The 21,219-nt window shown below is 42.6% G+C and overlaps 1 protein-coding gene across 1 annotated transcript; it reads left to right on the forward strand.

Moving 5' to 3' along the window:
- Positions 1-19,601, forward strand: LOC308323421 (myosin heavy chain, fast skeletal muscle-like; the record flags this gene model as incomplete). The annotated part of the gene is made up of 39 exons (XM_080775152.1): positions 1-204; positions 627-770; positions 969-1,125; positions 1,217-1,244; positions 1,716-1,827; positions 1,965-2,057; positions 2,598-2,661; positions 2,770-2,868; positions 3,457-3,560; positions 3,651-3,789; positions 4,542-4,660; positions 5,311-5,460; positions 5,558-5,728; positions 6,158-6,464; positions 7,959-8,032; positions 8,173-8,260; positions 8,353-8,470; positions 10,079-10,202; positions 10,543-10,679; positions 10,776-11,031; positions 11,462-11,704; positions 11,837-12,013; positions 12,314-12,459; positions 12,619-12,709; positions 12,829-13,218; positions 13,352-13,478; positions 13,634-13,752; positions 13,852-14,048; positions 14,573-14,756; positions 14,922-15,087; positions 15,179-15,303; positions 15,395-15,703; positions 16,191-16,394; positions 17,366-17,491; positions 17,622-17,792; positions 18,274-18,378; positions 18,513-18,608; positions 18,954-19,085; positions 19,587-19,601. 39 exons carry the CDS (start codon positions 1-3, stop codon positions 19,599-19,601), a joined length of 5,811 nt encoding a protein of 1,936 aa, XP_080631278.1.
- Positions 19,602-21,219: the final 1,618 nt, after the last annotated feature.

A 21,219-nucleotide genomic window follows, 5' to 3' on the forward strand; every position in this document is an offset into this window, starting at 1 on the left:
ATGAGCACAGACGGGGAAATGGCCATCTTCGGGCCAGCCGCCCAATACCTGCGTAAGTCAGAGAAGGAGAGGATTGAGGCTCAGTCTCGTCCCTTTGACAGCAAAGCGGCATGCTTCATCAGCGATGAAAAAGAGCTGTATGTGAAGGCAGAGGTCCTGAGCCAGGAGGACGGAAAAGTCACTGTCAAGACTCAGGATGACAGGGTAGGCCTGCAGTCTGTAGTGGATGCAGAATGTTGGTTATTCTATATTTGAACGTTCATGATGTGTCACACCATATGTGCCCCCCAGGGATTCTTGAGGGGGTTCCTCAAGAATCCCCCAAGAGGGTTCCCCAGCAAATTATTTTGCAATTTTTTACTTCATGGCTATTCAAAAAAAAATAGCCAATCTTGTAGATTGGATATCTTTGAATAAACGTGGATGATTTGGAAAATGTCATCACAACACAAATTATTTTTAGATTGGGATCCACGGACTAGCAGGCTACATATCAACTTGACGTGAAAACATTTGAGAATTAACCGCTGCTGCTGTGCACATGATCATTTTTACACATTGTGTGCAGTGATAATTATTGCTTCATCTTAACATAAAAGACTATCATGTTTTTGTTTCCCTCCTAGACGGTAACGGTGAAGGAGGACCAAGTCCTCCCCTTGAACCCACCCAAGTATGATAAAATTGAGGATATGGCTATGATGACCCACCTCCATGAGCCAGCGGTCCTGTTCAACCTCAAAGAGCGCTATTCAGCATGGATGATCTATGTAAGTCATTCAGGGAGCATCTATAGCTAACTAGGGCTGTCCCACTGCGAAGGCCCTGTCTCTCCAAATTCGTTTGTTGGATTAGTGGAGTTCCAGTTACAACATTTACATTTACATTCACACTTTTGCTCATATTATTATTGACATGGCCACATGTGATGCCAGGCTTTAAGAGGTTATAACTTGCCTTCCCTATAGACCTATTCTGGGCTGTTCTGTGTGACTGTGAACCCCTACAAGTGGCTCCCAGTCTACAACCCAGAGGTGGTCCAGGCCTACCGAGGGAAGAAGAGGATGGAGGTTCCTCCTCACATCTTTGCTCTGTCTGATAATGCATATCAGTTCATGCTTACTGGTACGTCCATATCCACCAATGTCCAGTTCTGGCTGAGTATAGGTATTTTGGTTTTATAGTCAATAAATATGCCTAATCTTTCTTTTGACAGATCGTGAAAATCAGTCTATACTTATCACGTAAGTACAGTTATTATGTTCCCAATAAATAATTTCAACAACATATATGGTCCCTGTCAGGCAGAAACCTTGTATCTCCATATTTCATATACATTGAAGCACTATTTTTAATTCTTTGTCATGACAATGTTGTGCAAATGTAGCAAGAATAGGCAATCCACAACGCACTGTGATGTGACATGTTGTGAGCTTGCATATCTGCTATTTTCACTATTTTCTGAAAACTTTGATTAAAGAATAAATCTTCACCTATAATGACTCAAAATAGGGATGCCGGCCGGGTTGAAAGTGGCTTTTATAGATATTTAACAAGAGCTTGTGACTAAATGATACACTACACTGGATCCATTGGAATACATATACAGTAACAGGTTATTTTCCCTATTTCCTGAAAAGTAACTATGGGACATAAAGGTTTTCAGCCTGACAGTGTCTCTGTAACAGTTGAAATGTATTCTTTCATGCTTATAGTGGGGAATCTGGAGCGGGGAAGACTGTGAACACCAAACGGGTCATTCAGTACTTCGCGACAATCGCGACAGTGTCTGGAGACAAGAAAAAAGAGACGGCAAGCAAAATGAAGGTGGGCTCACTTCGGCTGACGTCTGAATGAGTAGCAGTACAGTTTATGTCCATGCAGACATACAGAGTGTTATTTAAATCTGGATATATCAGTTTGCACTTTGCACCCAAGATTTGACTGTGTTGTTCTTGAACCAGGGGACCCTGGAGGATCAAATCATCCAGGCCAACCCTCTGCTGGAGGCTTTTGGGAATGCCAAGACTGCGAGGAATGACAACTCTTCTCGCTTTGTAAGTCTGCATAAAATGTTAAGATCCATCCATCCATCCATCCATCTTCAACCGCTTATCCGTAGTCGGGTCGCGGGGGGCAACAGCTCCACCAGAATGTTCCAGACTTCCCTCTTCAGATCAACATTAGTGACTTCCTCCTGGGGGATCTCAAAATGTGCCTCAAGGACCTCCCTAGGGAGAAGCCCGAGAGGCATCCTGACCAGATGCCCGAACCACCTAAGCTGGCTCCTTTCCAGGCGAAGAAGCAGCGACTATTCTCTGAGTCTTTCTTGTGTGACTGAACTTCTCACCCTATCTCTAAGGGAGATGTCAGCCACCCGTCGAAGAAAACTCATTTTGGCCACTTTTATTCGCAACCTTATTCATTCGGTCATGACCCACACTTCATGACCATAGGTGGGACCTAGGACGTAGGTAGGACCAAAGATTGCTTGGTAGACAGAGAGCATTGCCTCTCTCTTGTTACGATTGTACACTAAAATGTTTTTTGTTTTGTTTTTTATAACATGGTCAGTAAGATGTGCTTCTGTTGAATAGGGCAAATTCATCCGAATACACTTTGGTGCAACCGGCAAACTGGCATCTTCAGATATTGAAACATGTACGTTTTGCTTTCACGTAAATTGATCATCTCCATGCTAATTGAAATAATACTCAATGCTGGCATGTTCTTATAATTTGTTGATATACTTTCTTGTGTCTTTGAAAGATCTGTTGGAGAAGTCCAGAGTGACATTTCAGTTGGGAGCTGAGAGGAGCTATCATATCTTTTATCAACTTACTTGCAACAAGAAGCCTGAACTTATTGGTAATCTCTCTCTCTCTCTCTCTCTCTCTCTCTCTCTCTCTCTCTCTCTCTCTCTCTCTCTACATTGCCTCCAGTGAGTCGGTCGGTGTGAGCTTGCCACCATTGGTGTGTGAATGTGGGAAGTGAGGACACTGGCGTCAACTGTTCGCCGCTTCACCTCCCAATGTATGAATGAATGAACCATTGTAAAGCGCTTTGAGCACTTGGAAAAGCACTATAAAAATGAAATTCATTACGTGTCATAGAGACTACTCATTGCTGGCTGTTTGAATACAAAAAAATGGGAGTGAATACACTCCCATAGAGTGAAGTATTTCGTGAACGAATACTTAACAAAACCCATTTTAAGTTCTTGCTCCATTGTAACCATGATACATTCATCAAATTGATTTCTATTGACTGAAATTGTCCTTCTAATAGCAACCAACAGTTTTACCCTATAGCAACAGCATAGTATATCCTAGCAACTGCCTATTTACCCTAGCAACCAACTAATTAGACCATAGTGACTCCTGCTCCTGCTCCTGTAATCACTCTTGAGAGTGTAACATTAAACACATTCAATTATCTTGATTGTGTTGATTTCAGATATGCTTCTCATCACCACCAACCCCTATGACTTTGCCTTTATCAGTCACGGGGAAATCGCTGTGAAGAGTATAAATGATGCGGAGGAGTTGATGGCCACTGATGTGAGTTTGACTCAGCGAAATGTGCTGGCGTGGTGTGTCTGATATCTAAAGCACTTAATTCAGCATTAATTTATCTACTTAACGAAACAGGAAGCCATTGATATTCTGGGCTTCACTGCTGATGAGAAAATGGGCATTTACAAGATGACCGGTGCAGTGATGCATTATGGGAACATGAAGTTCAAACAGAAGCAGAGAGAGGAGCAGGCGGAGCCTGACGGCACAGAGGGTGAGTTGTCTCTTAAACTTTTTATTTAATTTAAAATCTCTTAAACTTTGTATTTAATTGAATTGTCTCTTAGCCTTTTAATTTTGGCTCCACTTCATTTACATCACTGATTTCACCCATTTCCTGTCAATAGTGTCGCAGTTCATGATGACGCCAGGCCCAGGAAATGATTCCAAATGCATGTTTCTCATAGACATTTCAAAGAGTATTTATTTAAAGACGGTTACGCTGCGGACAAAGCCAACTCGAATTGTGACAAATCATGACAACAAACACAATATTTTGGACCAAACACAATATTTTGTACCAAACAAATAATTACAAAGAAGAAAAGCAACAAAAAAAGTGTTGCAACCTGCCGGTTTTTTGGGCCCTGGTAGGGGGATGGGACTGCGACGCTCTATAAAGGTAGAAAACGCCAAAAAAATATATCTTAAATAAAAAGAAGTAGTGAAAATATAGCCTGGCTTGGCCAGCCTTATAGCGGGGATTTACTGAAGAGGAAGCGTCCGTGAATCCTTGCTACAGTCGCCAGGCTAGTGAAAATAAACGATCTATATGCTCTCAATGAAGCGCTAGTTTGGGTCCCAGGCAAATGTCTAGTCTCTCTTTTGAGAAAGGTTTGGGAACCACTGATTTGCATCATAAAGACAACCACCTGACAAAAGCACAAACCTACAGTGCTGTACTATTCCAAAGAATCAAGTGCTTTGATATTAAGGATTACACTTTTTTTCTTTTATGTTGTCCAGAAGCTGATAAGGCAGCATATCTGATGGGTCTGAACTCTGCAGACCTGCTTAAAAATCTTTGTTGTCCCAGAGTTAAAGTTGGAAACGAGTACGTCACAAAAGGACAAAATGTTCAGCAGGTAAGATTACTCAGAATGCAATGATCATCATTGCATTAGCTAAAATTATACATTTTTGCTTTTTTTTTTTTTTTTTGCTTTTTATCACTTTCTTATTGCCTTTGCTGCTTATCGTTTTGATCAGTAACATATCATTGGTCAAATGTTCCACAGTGGTCTCTGTGCCTTTATGAGCCTCGTGGGACAGGTTCATTATTAAATACTTAGTTTCTGTGTTGAGTTTGCATGTTCTCCCCGTGTCCCCTAGGGTAGGTACCCTCACAAAAAACATGCAGTGATCCTGGTCTCTAAACTGCCTCCCCCTGGCCAGCCGGGGAGCGTGATGAGGGGAAAGGAACTGGTCGGAATAACGTGTTCCTTCCATGTCAGGTGTAAAGGAGCGACTTGGACACTCATGCATGAAGTATGAGTTCAAGTCTGTTGCTCTCCCCAGGTTGGCGGAGGGTGTGTAGAGCCCAGGATCACATTAGATAATTGACACAGGGGTGAAAAATGGGTTCCAAAATCGTGGGATAAAAATTATAAGAGAAAAAAATATATAGGCTACTTAGTTTTCAAGTAATTGTGCAACCCTAATGGCCAAAATTGTTTCATGTTTCTAGGCCTTTGTTTATAAGTGAAGACCTCCTTTCATTCTCTTCTCTTCCTAGGTGTATAACTCTGTTGGAGCCCTCGGTAAATCAGTCTACGAGAAGATGTTCTTGTGGATGGTTGTGCGAATCAACCAGCAGCTAGACACAAAACAGTCTAGACAGCACTTCATTGGTGTTCTGGATATCGCTGGCTTTGAAATATTTGATGTACGTGCTGAAAACTGCGTGCACAGCTCATAATGCACCTGATGCTATGATGAATAATGTTAATGAATACTGTATAATGTGATGCATGCTTCCTCAGTTCAACACGCTGGAACAGCTGTGTATTAACTTCACGAATGAGAAGCTGCAACAGTTTTTCAACCACCATATGTTTGTGTTGGAACAAGAAGAATACAAGAAAGAGGGGATCGAATGGGAGTTCATTGACTTCGGCATGGACTTGGCTGCCTGCATTGAGCTTATTGAGAAGGTATGTACTGTAGGTTAACGATCACGGGCGTTACAAGTGGCAATATCTTACAGAGTAAGTCAAATTAAAAACGGAAGGAACATTTAGCCTTGTACCGTTTTCTGATAATGAATGATAGCCGATGGGCATCTTCTCCATCCTAGTCTATCCCAATATGTTACAGTTGCTTTATCTCAGAGATGACTATATCTCAGAGATGACTTTATCTCAGAGATGACTATATCTCAGAGATGACTTTATCTCAGAGATGACTATATCTCAGAGATGACTTTATCTCAGAGATGACTATATCTCAGAGATGACTTTATCTCAGAGATGACTATATCTCAGAGATGACTTTATCTCAGAGATGACTTTATCTCAGAGATGACTTTATCTCAGAGATGACTATATCTCACGTTCATACCTACGGTTATGTCCAACAACAAGCCGATGGGCATCTTCGCCATCCTCGAGGAGGAGTGCATGTTCCCCAAGGCGTCGGACGTTTCCTTCAAGAACAAGCTGTACGACCAGCACCTCGGCAAGAACGACTGCTTCATGAAGCCCAAGCCCGTGAAGGGCCGGGCGGAGGCCCACTTCAGCCTGGTGCACTACGCCGGCACCGTGGACTACAACATCGGCGGCTGGCTCGACAAGAACAAAGACCCGCTGAACGAGTCCGTCGTGCAGCTGTACCAGAAGTCCCCGGTCAGAATACTGGCCATGGTGTACGCTAGCTTCTCTGGAACAGATGGTAAATGATGAGGGTTTTTTTTATTATGAAAAATAAATCACATTTATAATTCTGAAATGTATCACGACTACGCTAATACTTTGTCATGTGTTGATGCGATGCGAAAGTGTGGTCTATATCGACTCTATAGCCAACACCAACTCGGGTCGCTGCCCTAACATCAGGTTCTTGAACTCTACAGTGTTCTTAGTTAAGCTGTCGCGCCGCAGTGCGTCTACGTAGGTGGTGTGCTTCTTGCCCCTCGTGGCTCTGCCCTGGGTTGGCTCCCATAGAGTCAATAGTTAGTTCTGGCACTTCTGGGTGCCTGACGCAGTGCCCTGCCGGCCTCATCCTTCTCTCTCTGACTATGTCTGTGACCCGTGGTAGGTCCCCATGTAGGTCCACATTTCTGATGCGGTCCGTCCATGTGACACCTATGGTGCCAATTATAGCATTGTTGTGTAGACTCCATCCAGGGCTGTTTCCTGTTGTGCTGTAAGGGCCCATGTCTCAGCCCCATACAGGAGTACTCATGTACACAATTGCCGATCCACAACACATTATGATGCAACGTGTTGTGAGATTGTAGATCTACTTTTTTCACAATTTTCGGAAGATTTAGAAAAAATCACACCCGTGTGAACTGAGTGGTGCAACTCCTGCCCCCCCCCCCCCTCAATCTCTCTCATTAGCAGGCAACAGTGCAACACTATCTCTCTCTCTCTCTCTCTGTTTCTGGCACAACAGCACCACTTTTGCCCCTACTGGTAATCTAAACATAGTCACATAGGAACATTGCTGTTCCTTGGAGTTGTTGCACCATTCAAAAAATCAGACCAGTCTGAAGTGAGTGGTGCAACAGCACCCCCTATTGGTACTCTAAACATAGGGACATAGGGACATAGGTTGGGACATAGGGACATTGCTGTTCCTTGGAGTGGTTGCATCACTCAAAAAAAGAAAAGAAAAAGAAGACAGGGAAATAATGTTTAAAATGTTCACCCATAATGACATGCCCAAAACACAGGTTGAAAGTTTTTTTTTTTATATTTAACCAATTGAAAATATTAAGAGCTTGAGACTACACTGGATCCATTGTATGTACTTCTGCTGTACCAGAAGTCATCAGTAAAAAAAAACTGGCCATGCTGATGCTGTACACTATAGCTTCTTTGGAACAGATTGTAATTAAGGGTTTTTCCCAGCTGCCTCTTATTTTCAATTATCACATTTATAATTCTGAATTGTATCACTACACCAAGTGAATATTAATGGATAACATGGGGAAATGAGCTCGAATGTAGGATACTGTATGCAAATTAAATAATGAAATATACAGTCAAACATTCTTTTGCAGTACATAAAATCAAATCAATCAGTTCAAACGGTTAAGGTCACTCCTTGAGTATGATCGTTACAAGTTCATGGACTCAAAAAGGAACATTGGACATAGTAGTCATTAGCATAAATAATGCACATCAATACAAAATGTATTTGTTAATTGTTTTTCTGCAGAAGCACCTGCAGGAAGCAAGAAAGGCGCAAAGAAGAAGGGATCATCTTTCCAGACAGTGTCAGCTCTGTTCAGGGTAAACCACGTTGACACAGTACATATTATGAACATTGCACATGCACTACATTGAAATAAAAACAAAAGCATGTTTAGAAAATAAGGAAAATCTAACTGAAATGACTGTTGAATGAGTCTTTTTTTCCCCTATTTTCCCAGGAGAACCTTGGCAAGCTCATGACCAATCTGAGAACCACTCATCCTCACTTTGTACGGTGTTTGATTCCAAATGAGTCAAAGACGCCAGGTCGGTTTGATAATCACCTCAGTCGGATAAAATCCATCCTGTGAAAGAACATGCAGATCAGTGTACGTTTTTAACTTCATGAATCATTGCAGGAATTATGGAAAACCATCTGGTTATCCACCAGCTGCGCTGCAACGGCGTGCTGGAGGGCATCAGGATATGTAGAAAGGGATTTCCCAGCCGAATAGCCTACGGGGACTTCAAGCAGAGGTACTTTGGCATCTATCCATATAAATTGCACGTCTGCCTTGTCTGTCGTTCAAATATCTTGAGAACTGTTAATCCGATCTACTTCATGCTTGGTGGGTGTCATAATCATACAATTTACAATTTACAATTTAGGCATTTAGCAGACGCTCTTAATCCAGAGCGACTTACATTAAGCAAGAACAAAAAGCATGGGAATACATCACATAAAGACATTTATCATGAAACATGCGTAGCTAAGAAAGTAACAGTGGAATATCTATAATGAAACTATACATATAAGCTATACATCTATACTACTATGCTACACATATGTACTATGACGTGCTATGACTACATACAATGCACTTATGCTGTCTACATAACATGCTATAAGTCTGTATCAAATGCTATCTAAGTCTACAGAATTGCTATCTAAGGGGGTGGGGTAAGTGCTATGGGCCATGATGGAGTCTGAAAAGGTGGGTTTTCAGACTACGGCGGAAGATTGGGAGTGATGCTGCAGTTCTGACTGCAGCATCACTCCCAATCTTCCGCCGTCATCCATCTTCCGATCATCATCATCATCATCGCCTTTATTCATACTCGGAAGTATTGAAAATGTAGCCGAGGTTTTAGCTACTGCTGTGGACCCAACGTGATGTCACTCTCTGGTGTGAAGTCAATTGGATGAGCGGTTCTTGAGAACACAGTTCATGTGTTCTGGAAGCAGGGCCATACCACAGTTCATGTGTTCTGAACCGCCACTCTGTCCAAATGGCCATGCCCTGAACATGCAGTGCAGGCTTCACATTTCACTGTCTTATTATGCACTATACTGTATACATTATCTATATCAATATTATCTATCATTCATTCATAGGGTCTTGTAAAAGTTGTTAAAAACAATTATGTATTTTTGGCATTGACAATATATCCCTCAGAAAGGGATTAATGTGGAAGGGCATCTCATTCCAAGTGGCTTTTAAGTCAATCTTTGGCATTTAAAATTGTAAAAAATATCTTTAAGACATTTTTCATGGGTTATTTTTTGCCAAATCCTGTATAATATTAGTCTAATTACTATAAATGTAAAGGGTATACTTGGCACAATCAGTCAAGATTTCAGAATTATATCACCTTTAGGAATAATAGGTCATTTCTGGTGGCCATTTTGGATTTTTCCTTTAAAAAAGCCTTTAAATGTGTCCACATTTTTGGGCACCCCTTCTGAGATGGTGAGATACACCCCTAAAGAGTGCGTGTACCCGATTTGGTGCTTGTTTCCACCGTGTAATGATTCTAGCCATTTCATGCAGTATTGCCCCCTATACTACATGTGCAGGGGCCCTGTCCAGAGCCCCGGGCAGAGGCCTTTTGTGGCAGTTCTGGACAACCGTACACGGGTCTGACCGACTTGATGACACCGGGCACTGCACTCCCTGTGGGGGTGTGGAACGTGTGTGTCGAATTTGAAGTCGGTGGGGTGAACGGTTCTCGAGTTGCATGGATTACCCCCACCCCCCCGCCCTTCTGATGTATAGTCTTTTTAACCTTATTGTATGCCCGTATGAGCTATATAGGATCATCTGAATTTCCCGTGGGGGATCAATAAAGTATCTATCTACACAGGTACAGGATCCTCAATGCCAGTGCTGTTCCAGAGGGACAGTTCATGGACAACAAGAAGGCGGCTGAGAGAGTCCTGGGATCCATCGATGTGGATCACACACAGTACAAGTTTGGACACACCAAGGTGACTGTTGGTCTCAGTGTTATAATGTTGTCGACTAAAAACTATGGCGAAAAATGTCCCGTCGACTGCCTTTTTCACTGACAAAAGCGAAATAAACGAAATAAAAACTTGAGCTACGACTACTAATACTAAATATACTGACAATTTCGGCAACAAATAAAAACTGGACTAAATGTCAGGGAGGCACTATAGTGGAGAAGAGTTCCAGTAGAACTAAAAGACAAGTCATTATGTTTCGTTGCACTCAAAGTGTTGCGCTCTGAAAATAGCCATTCTACAAGCTCACAGTTATACTGTATTTCAAATAAACAAGCAATCAATCTATCGGATGTTCTTCCAGGTCTTTTTTAAAGCTGGTCTCCTTGGAACGTTGGAGGAGATGAGAGACGCGCGCCTGGCCCAGGTGGTGACGTCCACTCAGGCACTGTGCCGTGGCCACGTGGTCAGACTGGACTACCAGACCATGATGCTCAGAAAGTAAAGATAACTTACTGTTTGGAAATCACTGTATAGTACTGTACTGCAGGTTGACCTCGGAGCAGAAAACCCTTCTGGTCTTGCTTTGTTCACTAGGGAGGCCATCTACACCATCCAGTACAACTTCCGTTCGTTCATGAACGTCAAGCACTGGCCATGGATGAAGCTGTACTTCAAACTCAAGCCCCTCCTGAAGAGTGCGGAAGCGGAGAAGGAGATGGCCCAGATGAAGGTGGACTTCACCAAGCTCACGGACGACGTGGTCAAATCGGACAGCAGACGCAGAGAGCTCGAGGAAAAGATGGTCTCCATTGTACAAGAGAAGAACGATCTTCTTCTTCAATTCCAGGCTGTAAGTTCACCCAAACACACAGCCGCACATCCACTTTTAAAACAAACACAAATCAAACACAAATCTCCAAAACAATCTCCTTCTATAGCACTGCCACCCAAGTGTGGAATGGGCTTCTGTGCTTACCTGAAATATCGCTGCGCTGGATTTATAGTGTGGTTAAAGTTTTTATTAAATTGTGATATACCAAACATGTCAGAATGTACATTTCCCCAGAAGGAACTGCGTTTATTTAATAAGTCTTACCAAAGCAGGCATACAACATCTCCCCACTGGTGACAACAATGAATGACAAGAAGGGGGGGTGCGGAGATATCATCAAACACAGGGGCATGAACTTTCCCTCCCATGCCCCCCAGCAAATCGAAACCCTGAATCTCTCTCCAATAAGAGCTATGTAATATCAGCACTTTCTCCTATATAATGTCAGGAGTGTGACAACCTGCTGGATGCGGAGGAGAGGTGTGAGGGGCTCATCAAGAGGCAGATCCAGCAGGAGGCCAAGCTGAAGGAGGTGATGGAGAGGATGGAGGACGAGGAGGAGGTGAACGCCGAGCTCACCGCCAAGAAGAGGAAGCTGGAGGACGAGTGCTCCGAGCTGAAGAAGGACATGGACGACCTGGAGCTCACCCTGACCAAGGTGGAGAAGGAGAAACATGCAGTGGAGAACAAGGTAACTGAAGTGCTTCAGTGATTATCAACCGTTTCCATGCACAACATACAAACATTTGAGGGTCCTGGTCCTGGACAATGTTTGAGAACCACTGCGCTAAGCCACAGTGACTGTGTCTTTCTATCTCTTCAGGTGAAGAATCTCACAGAAGAGATCCTGAGCCAAGAGGACAACATCAGCAAACTGAGCCGAGAGAAGAAGGCTCTGCAGGAAGCTCACCAGCAGACACTGGATGACCTTCAGTCGGAGGAGGACAAGGTCAACTCACTGACCAAAGCCAAGGTCAAGTTGGAACAACAGGTGGACGATGTGAGTTACATTTCATGAAAGAGATTTGAACATAATTATGGTTTACTAGGGCTAGGCTATAAAAAATGTTTAACAAAATCATTGCATTCCTTGGGCATCTATTACTTTTATAATTATAAATCCCATGTATGGAAGGTGCAATTACTAAACTAACATGTGAACATGTGAATAAACATGTGAATTTGTTTTCAGGACATTATCTTTGTATCTTGTCATTGGTCTCTAAAGCTTTGACTCCGGAATGCTCCATCTTTTTCAAACATTTACTCAGAAAGTGGAAAAATATGGCCTTTTTAATAGGTGGAGGGTTCACTGGAGCAAGAAAAGAAGATCCGCATGGACCTTGAACGGGTGAAGAGAAAGCTTGAGGCTGATGTGAAACTTGCACATGAGTCTCTCATGGACCTGGAAAATGAAAAGCTTCAGCTGGATGAGAAGCTGAAAAAGTAACATGTCTTCTTATTCACAATGTCGTGACGAACCTAGTATCGTAATAAATAGTCAAGTTATTTAGGCTCATAGTATGTAAGGTTTCATTATTGGTATTTATTTTGTTTTGTCTGTCCCTTTTATTCTACCTCATCATGCTTGACTTCATTTTACAGAAAAGACTTAGAGTTGTCACAGCTGCAGAGTAAGGTTGAAGATGAGCAAGTCCTTGATGCACAGCTTCAGAAGAAGATAAAAGAGCTTCAGGTGATTTACCGTTCTGGATTTCACAAGTTAATAACTTACTGTTGTTCTGATTGTTTAGTTATTATCATAGGGATGTTCATTATAAAATTACAGTACTTCAAAACTCACGTTGCACACAGGCTCGAATTGAAGAGCTAGAGGAGGAAATTGAGTCTGAGCGTTCTGCTCGGGCCAGAGTGGAGAAGCAGAGGTCTGATGTCTCCAGGGAACTGGAGGAGATCAGCGAGAGGTTGGAGGAGGCCGGAGGAGCCACTGCTGCTCAGGTCGAGATGAACAAGAAGCGCGAAGCAGAGTTCCAGAGGCTGCGGCGAGACCTTGAAGAGGCCACGCTGCAGAATGAGGCCATCACTGCCGCTCTACGCAAGAAACAGGCAGACAGCGTGGCTGAGCTGGGAGAGCAAATTGATAACCTCCAACGGGTCAAACAGAAACTGGAGAAAGACAAGACCGAGTTAAAACTGGAAGTGGATGACTTGTCGAGTAACACGGAAGCCATTGCTAAATCAAAGGTCTGTCATTGAGCATCATTACAGATCATGATTCATCATCAATGCACTAGATTATGTGCTAAACTGAGTTTATATTTACACTAAACTGTAAAATCCTCCTGTTAACGTGTCCAAATGGACCTGGATATTGTAGGTTAATTTGGAGAAAATGTGCCGTTCACTTGAAGACCATCTGAATGAGGTGAAAACCAAAGGAGAGGACCATCAGAGACTGATTAACGACCTTTCAAGTCAGAGAGCTCGTCTACAGACAGAACATGGTGAGAGCTTATTGAAAAGAAATATAATCTAGTAATTAAACACACACACACACACACACACAGCTACAGACAGAAAATGGTGAGAGCTTATTGAAAAAAACAACAAAGCAATTAGATGCAATACATTTGTAAATTTTCTCTCATGTTTTATCAAGGTGAAATGTCTCGCCAGATGGAAGAGAAGGAATCTCTGATGTCACAGCTGACTCGTGGCAAACAAGCTTTCCTTCAACAGATTGAGGAACTAAAAAGACTTCTTGAGGAGGAGGTCAAGGTAAAAGAAGACACAAAAGGATAAGCAATCCCAATTATGATTCTGATTGAAAAATCTTACGAGTGTGTTTTTACACTTTCGTCCGTCGTTCTTTCAAAGGCAAAGAATGCCCTGGCTCACGGTTTGCAGTCGGCGCGGCATGACTGTGAGCTCTTAAGAGAACAGTACGAGGAGGAACAGGAGGCCAAAGCAGAGCTGCAGCGCTGCATGTCCAAGGCCAACGCTGAGGTGGCTCAGTGGAGAACCAAGTATGAGACTGATGCCATTCAGCGCACCGAGGAGCTGGAGGAGGCCAAGTAAGAATTGTGTACAATATATAACTTGTGGCAAAAATAGCTTGTGGAATTCCAGCAGTTGGCCTACAGGTGGCCCACCAAATCTTTGTGTAATTGGTACCTTTTTTTTTTTTTTTTACACTTAACCACTTGAACCCTAGCATCCCTACTGCGAGGGTAATACTAGCCGAGAATAGCACACTCACAACGCCTCACTGTGAGCTATAGCTAATACCACGCTCACAACGCCTCACTGTGAGCTTTTAGATCGGCTGTTTAAACCTGTTTTCAGCAAAGAGTTTTGGTGTAGGGTGAAAAAGCAGAGCAAGGATTTAAGTTAGGCTTAAGTGGTTACAGTAAATGTCTGAAACGCTACATGATGATGAAGCCATCTATTAAATGAAAAAAGGTTAATCTGCAACATTTTATACAATACATTATGTAGTGGGGGGGTCCCTGCTTCATCTCTCTCTCTCAGCTAGGGGGTCCTTGGTCTGAAAAACATTGAAGACCCCTGCTGTATACTGTATTCTCTCACACCACAGGAAGAAGCTCGCGCTGCGTCTTCAGGAAGCGGAGGAGGCCGTGGAGGCTGTAAACAGCAAGTGTTCTTCTCTGGAGAAGACTAAACAGCGGCTGCAGGGAGAGGTGGAGGACATGATGATGGACGTTGAAAGGTCAAATGCTACTGCTGCTGCCTTGGACAAGAAGCAAAGACATTTTGATAAGGTTTGTTTTATGTATATACGAGGTCAAATGCCAATGCAGCAAGGTGTGCGAATTGTGAAATGGTTTACGATGATGTTTGTGCATTCTCCAAGGAAGTTATTTCTGGAATCCATGAGATGTTTCCATGGGTGTTTTGCAGTTATTCCACTACACATGTACCTCTAGGTGTTGGTTGAGTGGAAGCAGAAGCATGAGGAGACTCAGGCAGAGCTGGAGTCCTCTCTGAAGGAGGTGCGTTCTGTCGGCACTGAGAACTTCAAGATGAAGAATTCCTATGAGGAATCCCTGGAACATCTAGAGACACTCAAACGTGAAAACAAAAACCTGCAACGTATGTCATTGGCCTTTTCTATATTCAAATCAATACATGCCAAACATTACTATTGCAAGAAAACCATTGGGAACATTTCTTGTGCTTTCAGAGGAAATTATGGATCTCACTAAACAGCTTGGAGAGACGAGCAAAACCGCCCACGAGCTTGAGAAATCAAAGAAACAGGCTGATCAGGAGAGACTGGAGGCCCAGGCTGCGCTGGACGAAGCGGAGGCAATGGCATTACACATTTGAAGAGGTCTAGTAGTCCATTGTGTTGAAAATAAGTTAGGTTTTAACGTTGCCTCTCCGGCTGAAATCCTAGGCCTCCTTGGAGCACGAGGAGTCTAAGATCCTTCGCGTCCAGCTCGAGCTGAACCAAGTGAAGTCTGAGGTGGACAAGAAGATAGCTGAGAAGGACGAGGAAATTGAGCAGCTGAAGAGAAACGGCCAGAGAATCACCGACTCCATGCAAAGCAACTTGGATGCTGAGGTCAGGAGCAGGAACGATGCCCTGAGGGTGAAGAAGAAGATGGAGGGAGACCTGAATGAGATGGAGATCCAGCTGAGCCATGCTAATAGGCAGGCTGCCGAGGCCCAGAAACAACTGAGAATCATACAGGTTCAGTTCAAGGTAAACTACAGCAAACGCGTAGTATGTCCATTTTAATACCTGGAAAAAACGGAAAGAAATGGAAAAAAAGACCAAAGATAATCAACCAAACTATACTATACTAAATACTGGTGAAATATTGGACAAAATTATTGTCAAATAACATAAGAAAGAGGCAAACATTGTGAAAATAGCTGATCTACAACGTGTTGTGAGCTTGTAGATCTGATATGTTCACAATATTTATCTGTGGAACTGGGTCAAACAAAATGTAATGCCTCAACTCCTACAATTCCAAGAGCCTGTCAGGTTGTGTGTGTGTGTGTGTGTGTGTGTGTGTGTGTGTGTGTACGTGAAGAAGACTTGTCGGCATTTGGTGGCTTTTAAGTGTTTTTAAATGTATAGCCCTGTCTAGTAATAAAGGTTGAGAACCACTGCTGTATGATAATAATAATAATAATAATATGAACTCACAGAAACTCGCCTATATGGATTAAAATTTCTCTAGGACGCACAGCTTCACCTGGACGATGCCCTGAGAACCAACGATGACATGAAGGAGCAGGTTTCCATGGCCGAGCGCAGGAGCACCCTGATGCAGGCTGAGATGGAGGAGCTCAGAGGAGCCCTGGAGCAGACGGAGAAGGGCCGCAAAGTGGCCGAGCAGGAGCTGTTGGAGGCCAGCGAGAGAGCGCAGCTTCTTCACTCACAGGTTCCAACGAGCTCTATATGCACACACGGCCATTCCCTACTTCTTTCACGGGTGTTACCGGCGCCGATACTAATGCAGGCTATATATGTTCCATTCTGGTCTCAAAGAAGTGTCCTTGAGTGGGTTCCATTCATTCCTGATGAAGGCCCGATTGGGGTCGAAACGTTGAATCCTAATAAAATACTACTGTGAGCTTAAGAACGGTGTGCGGACATCCTACCTTCTTTCTGTCATGTATATTTTTTGTGCAGCACCTGTCAACTTTTTTGAGATGTGCGTGTTTCCATTTTGGATCTTCTTATCTCATGGGTTCCAAATCCAAATGGCCCCATATGGGTGTGTAACTCTGAGAGTGTACAAATGGAACCAAATGGACCCGTCAGAGTCATGGGGGTCCTTGAAATTAAAAAGTTTGAGAACCACTGCACACTGCCACACTGAATAGAACAGAGCCTTAATTAGTATTGTTGGTAACACCTGTGAAGGAAGTATAGGAAAGCGGCCAAGTAGGAAGAGTTATGCTCACTGTTTAGATGCGACTGTGGCTCAGGAGGTAGAGCAGGTCGTCCAATGATACGTGGGTCGGCGGTTCGAATCCCGGCTCCTCCTGTCTACATGTCGAAGTGTCCTTGGGCAAGACACTGAACCCCAAATTGCTCCTGATGTGCTGGTTGGTGCCTTGCATGGCTTCCGCTGCAATCGGTGTATGAATGTGTGTGTGAATGGGGGAATGTATTGCACAATCTCTGTAAAGCGCCTTGGATAAAGGTGCTATATAAATGCCTTATTTACGAACGACCACAGCTGTGACGCATTCACACCGCCGACACCAGACAACCCCAGCTTCAGGGTAGGCACTCGGCACACCCGGTGCGCAGCGCACTGGAGACAATTGTGCTTCCAGTCTGAACACAGCCTTTGACCTCCAGGCGCTCTTATCTCTGCCACCTCTAATTTTATATCTCTTCTAGAATACCAGCCTGATAAACAGCCGGAAGAAATTGGAGACCGACTTGACCCAGGTTCAGAGTGAGATGGAGGACAGCGTCCAAGAGGCCAGAAATGCTGAAGAGAAAGCTAAAAAAGCGATCACAGATGTAAGCATGTTTATTATTGTCTCTCTCCCACTGTCACTATCAAATAAATGCAAGCAGAAATTCCAAACAATATAGTTTATCATGAATGTTGTATTTGTATATTTTACTAAACCCTGTTTGCATGAATTAGGCTGCCATGATGGCTGAGGAGCTGAAGAAAGAACAAGACACTAGCACTCACTTGGAGAGAATGAAGAAGAACTTGGAGGTCTCGGTGAAGGACTTGCAGCAGCGTCTCGATGAAGCTGAGAGCCTTGCCATGAAAGGTGGAAAGAAGCAACTTCAAAAACTGGAATCAAGGGTATGAAACAATAAATCAAAAATTCAATCTGTTTCATGTTGTAAACATAGTTGGTTTTCCCCCATAAACGTCACTAGCAGGGATAACAGCATGACTAGATCTATATTTGAGCCTGATTCATAGCCTGGCTCCAGCCCTGAATCGCTAACATTAAAAAAACATTTCCCGAAATGAAAATTCAGACTGAGTGTCAGGCTACCTGATTCATACTTCGTTGCACACTGGTGTCGCGTGCCAAAAAAAGCCGATCTACAAGCTCACGGCGCATCGATACGTTGTGTGAGCATGTATATCTGCCAGGGTTTTTTCTGTGTGCGCAACACCAGTGAATTAAGCACTAACCACCACCATACTATTTGCCATCTTCTGGAATATGATTATTAATTAGACAAAATATATGTGACAGGTATCATTAGAGCGAGTTACTGTAAGTCAACATGTCAAACTGTGTTGCAACAACGGTATCATGAATGTGTTCCAGGTGCGGGAACTGGAGAATGAGCTCGAAGCAGAGCAGAGACATGGATCTGATGCTGTGAAAGGGCTGCGCAAGTTTGAGCGCAGGATCAAAGAGCTGACCTATCAGGTATCTCACACTACGCCAAACCGTGTGAACAGCGTGAACATTAGTGGTCCTTAATTACATCATTTTGGAAACACATACGAGTTCTTTTCTGTTTTGTTTTTCAAATATTTGCTCCTGGAATAATTGAAAACCAGTCTGAGGAAGATAAGAAGAACCTCACAAGACTTCAAGAGTTGGTGGACAAGCTGCAGTCGAAGATCAAAGTGTTAAAGAGACAGGCTGAGGAGGCTGTGAGTAGTTTTGCCACTAACCCTCAGCTTAGAATATAAAAAAAAAAAGTACATGCGGATGTATTGATCATGTGGGGAGAATTCAGTCATTACAGCAGCCAATATTAATAAAGATGGATTCAAACGTCTATTTAATGAGCAAGCATGATCAGTATACTGTAGCTAGGTACAGTCTGTGTGCTTAGAGATGACATAACTACTTCACATATACAGCATAATCAGTCATACTGTAGTATAGCAATAGTAGTATTTGTGAGTTTATACAATATAATATCTAATAGTGTAATATCAAGGCGTAAAGCCTTGATATTACGTCTTTTAATGCAGTTGTATGTGATCTAACAGGAGGAACAAGCAAACACCCATCTAACTAAGTTGAGGAGGGTTCAGCATGAGCTGGAGGAGGCAGAAGAGCGTGCTGACATTGCAGAGTCCCAGGTCAATAAGATGCGGGTCAAGAGTCGTGACATGGGCAAGGTGAGTCATCCACCCCCCTCCCCCGGTCCGGAGCGGGGGCCCCCCACTTTGAGTGTCAATTGATTGTAAAAAAAAACAACTCAAAGATTTTCATGAGGTTTGCTATAATTTTTTAATGGCAAAACAAATCTTATAATGTTCAAAGCAGGAGTCAATATGTTTTGTTTACAGTATAAAATGGCATCAATTTAAGCAGTGGTAGAGTCTGTGGGGATTTTCAGGGAATTGCACTCAACTGCACTGAAGACAGTCAAAACACCGCCCTCCCCTGGCTAAACCAGGCATGGGCCCCCATGAGGATAATGAAAACTATTCGTTTCTGAATTTAAGTGATTTATCTTTAAAGTTTGGATTTCAGTGTTTTTATTTTCATTTTATTAACAGGGAAAGGACAGTGGCGGAGGACAATAGTGGTGCCTGGCTGGAATAATGAAGATGAGGTGTGCTGTGATTATCTAGTGTGCAACATACTCTTAACCAAATATCTCTTCTTTTCTTCAGCCAAGTAAAAAGTGAGGATAAGTCATTACAAAGGGGTATTCTGAAATGTATTTATTATGTGGTAGTGGATGTATGTTGCCATGATTTAAATAAAACTAAAAAAAGACAACCCTTTCCCTGCTTGATTAAATGCATTGTTTGGAAGGAAAAAAAACATATTTATTGCATTGCTGGGATGCAAGAAGCATTCTACTTCTACGTATTAGTAAATAAAAGACGTGCGAGATTTAAATAATTTGCAATGACACTGAATTACTCCAGAAAAAAAGCAATATTGTTCTTCGCTTATTGATATTCTCAATAAACATCACGCATAATCCACTTTGTATCAATGGATGGAGTTAATTGGTATCATTTAATTATTTGAAGACGGGAATAGGCTATGGCTATTACATAACCATAAGGCAGGGATACTCAAATAGATTTACCTGTGGGCCACATTACAAAAATGGCAAGGGGCCAGGGGCCAGTAGATAAAATTACGACATTAATGATACTTGATAGCTTCTCTCTTTCAATTGCTTTATTTTCGCAAAATGTATCAAAGTACAATGTGCATGCACACAATATGTAAATAAATAAATGTGTTACATTTTCTTGCATAAACACAAAGAGCTGTTTCCATAACTGCACAAATTATTGCACATAACATGAGTAGCTGTTATAACATAATAACATAACATGAGTAGCTCTTTGCCTGCCTGCCTGCCTGCCTGCCTGCCTGCCTGCCTGTCTGTCCATGAGTAGTTATTTGTCTGTCTGTCAATGAGTAGCGGTCTTACTGTCTGCCTGTCTATGAGTAGCTGTCTGCCTGCCTGTCCAATTCTCCATGAGTAGCTGTCTGTCTGCCTGTCTATGAGTAGCTGTCTGACTGCCTGCCTGTCCAATTCTCCATGAGTAGCTGTCTGTCTGCCTGTCTATGAGTAGCTGTCTGACTGCCTGCCTGTCCAATTCTCCATGAGTAGCTGTCTGTCTGTCTGCCTGTCTATGAGTAGCTGTCTGCCTGCCTGCCAGCCAGCAAGTTGGTTAACAGAAAATAAATTGTTATGGCTGAGTAAAATAAAATACAATAAACACAATTTGCCTGAAAATAGATTACCCAGCTATGACCTTTTTCATGAAAAAAAATGAGTAGTGATATGGCTGACTGAGTAAAATAAAACAATCTACCTGAAAATAGATAGATATAACTGAAGAGCAATTTCCGCAATTACCATTTCCGCAATTTCCATTTCCGCCATTTCCGCAATTACCATTTCCGCAATTTCTGCAATTTCCATTTCCACCATTTCCGCAATTTCCATTTCAGCAATTTCCTCAATTTCCATAATTTCCATTTCCGCAATTTCCATTTCCACCATTTCCGCAATTACCATTTCCGCAATTTCCGCAATTTCCATTTTCACCATTTCCACCATTTCCGCAATTTCCATTTCCGCAATTTCCGCAATTCCCATTTCCATTTCCAACTATTAATGGCAGCTGGGTTTCATCATTCAAATAAAATAGAATTCTGTCCGTTTAGCTATAAAATTATGTCAGGGAATAGGGATACACAGTATATGTCTTTCATTTGCATTGCATCGTTCGAGTAATAGTACAACTCTAATAGTATTACTTATAATAATGTAAT

Source organism: Protomyctophum bolini, assembly GCF_963924005.1.
Source record: "Protomyctophum bolini genome assembly, chromosome: 11".
Classification (NCBI taxonomy): Eukaryota; Metazoa; Chordata; class Actinopteri; order Myctophiformes; family Myctophidae; genus Protomyctophum; species Protomyctophum bolini.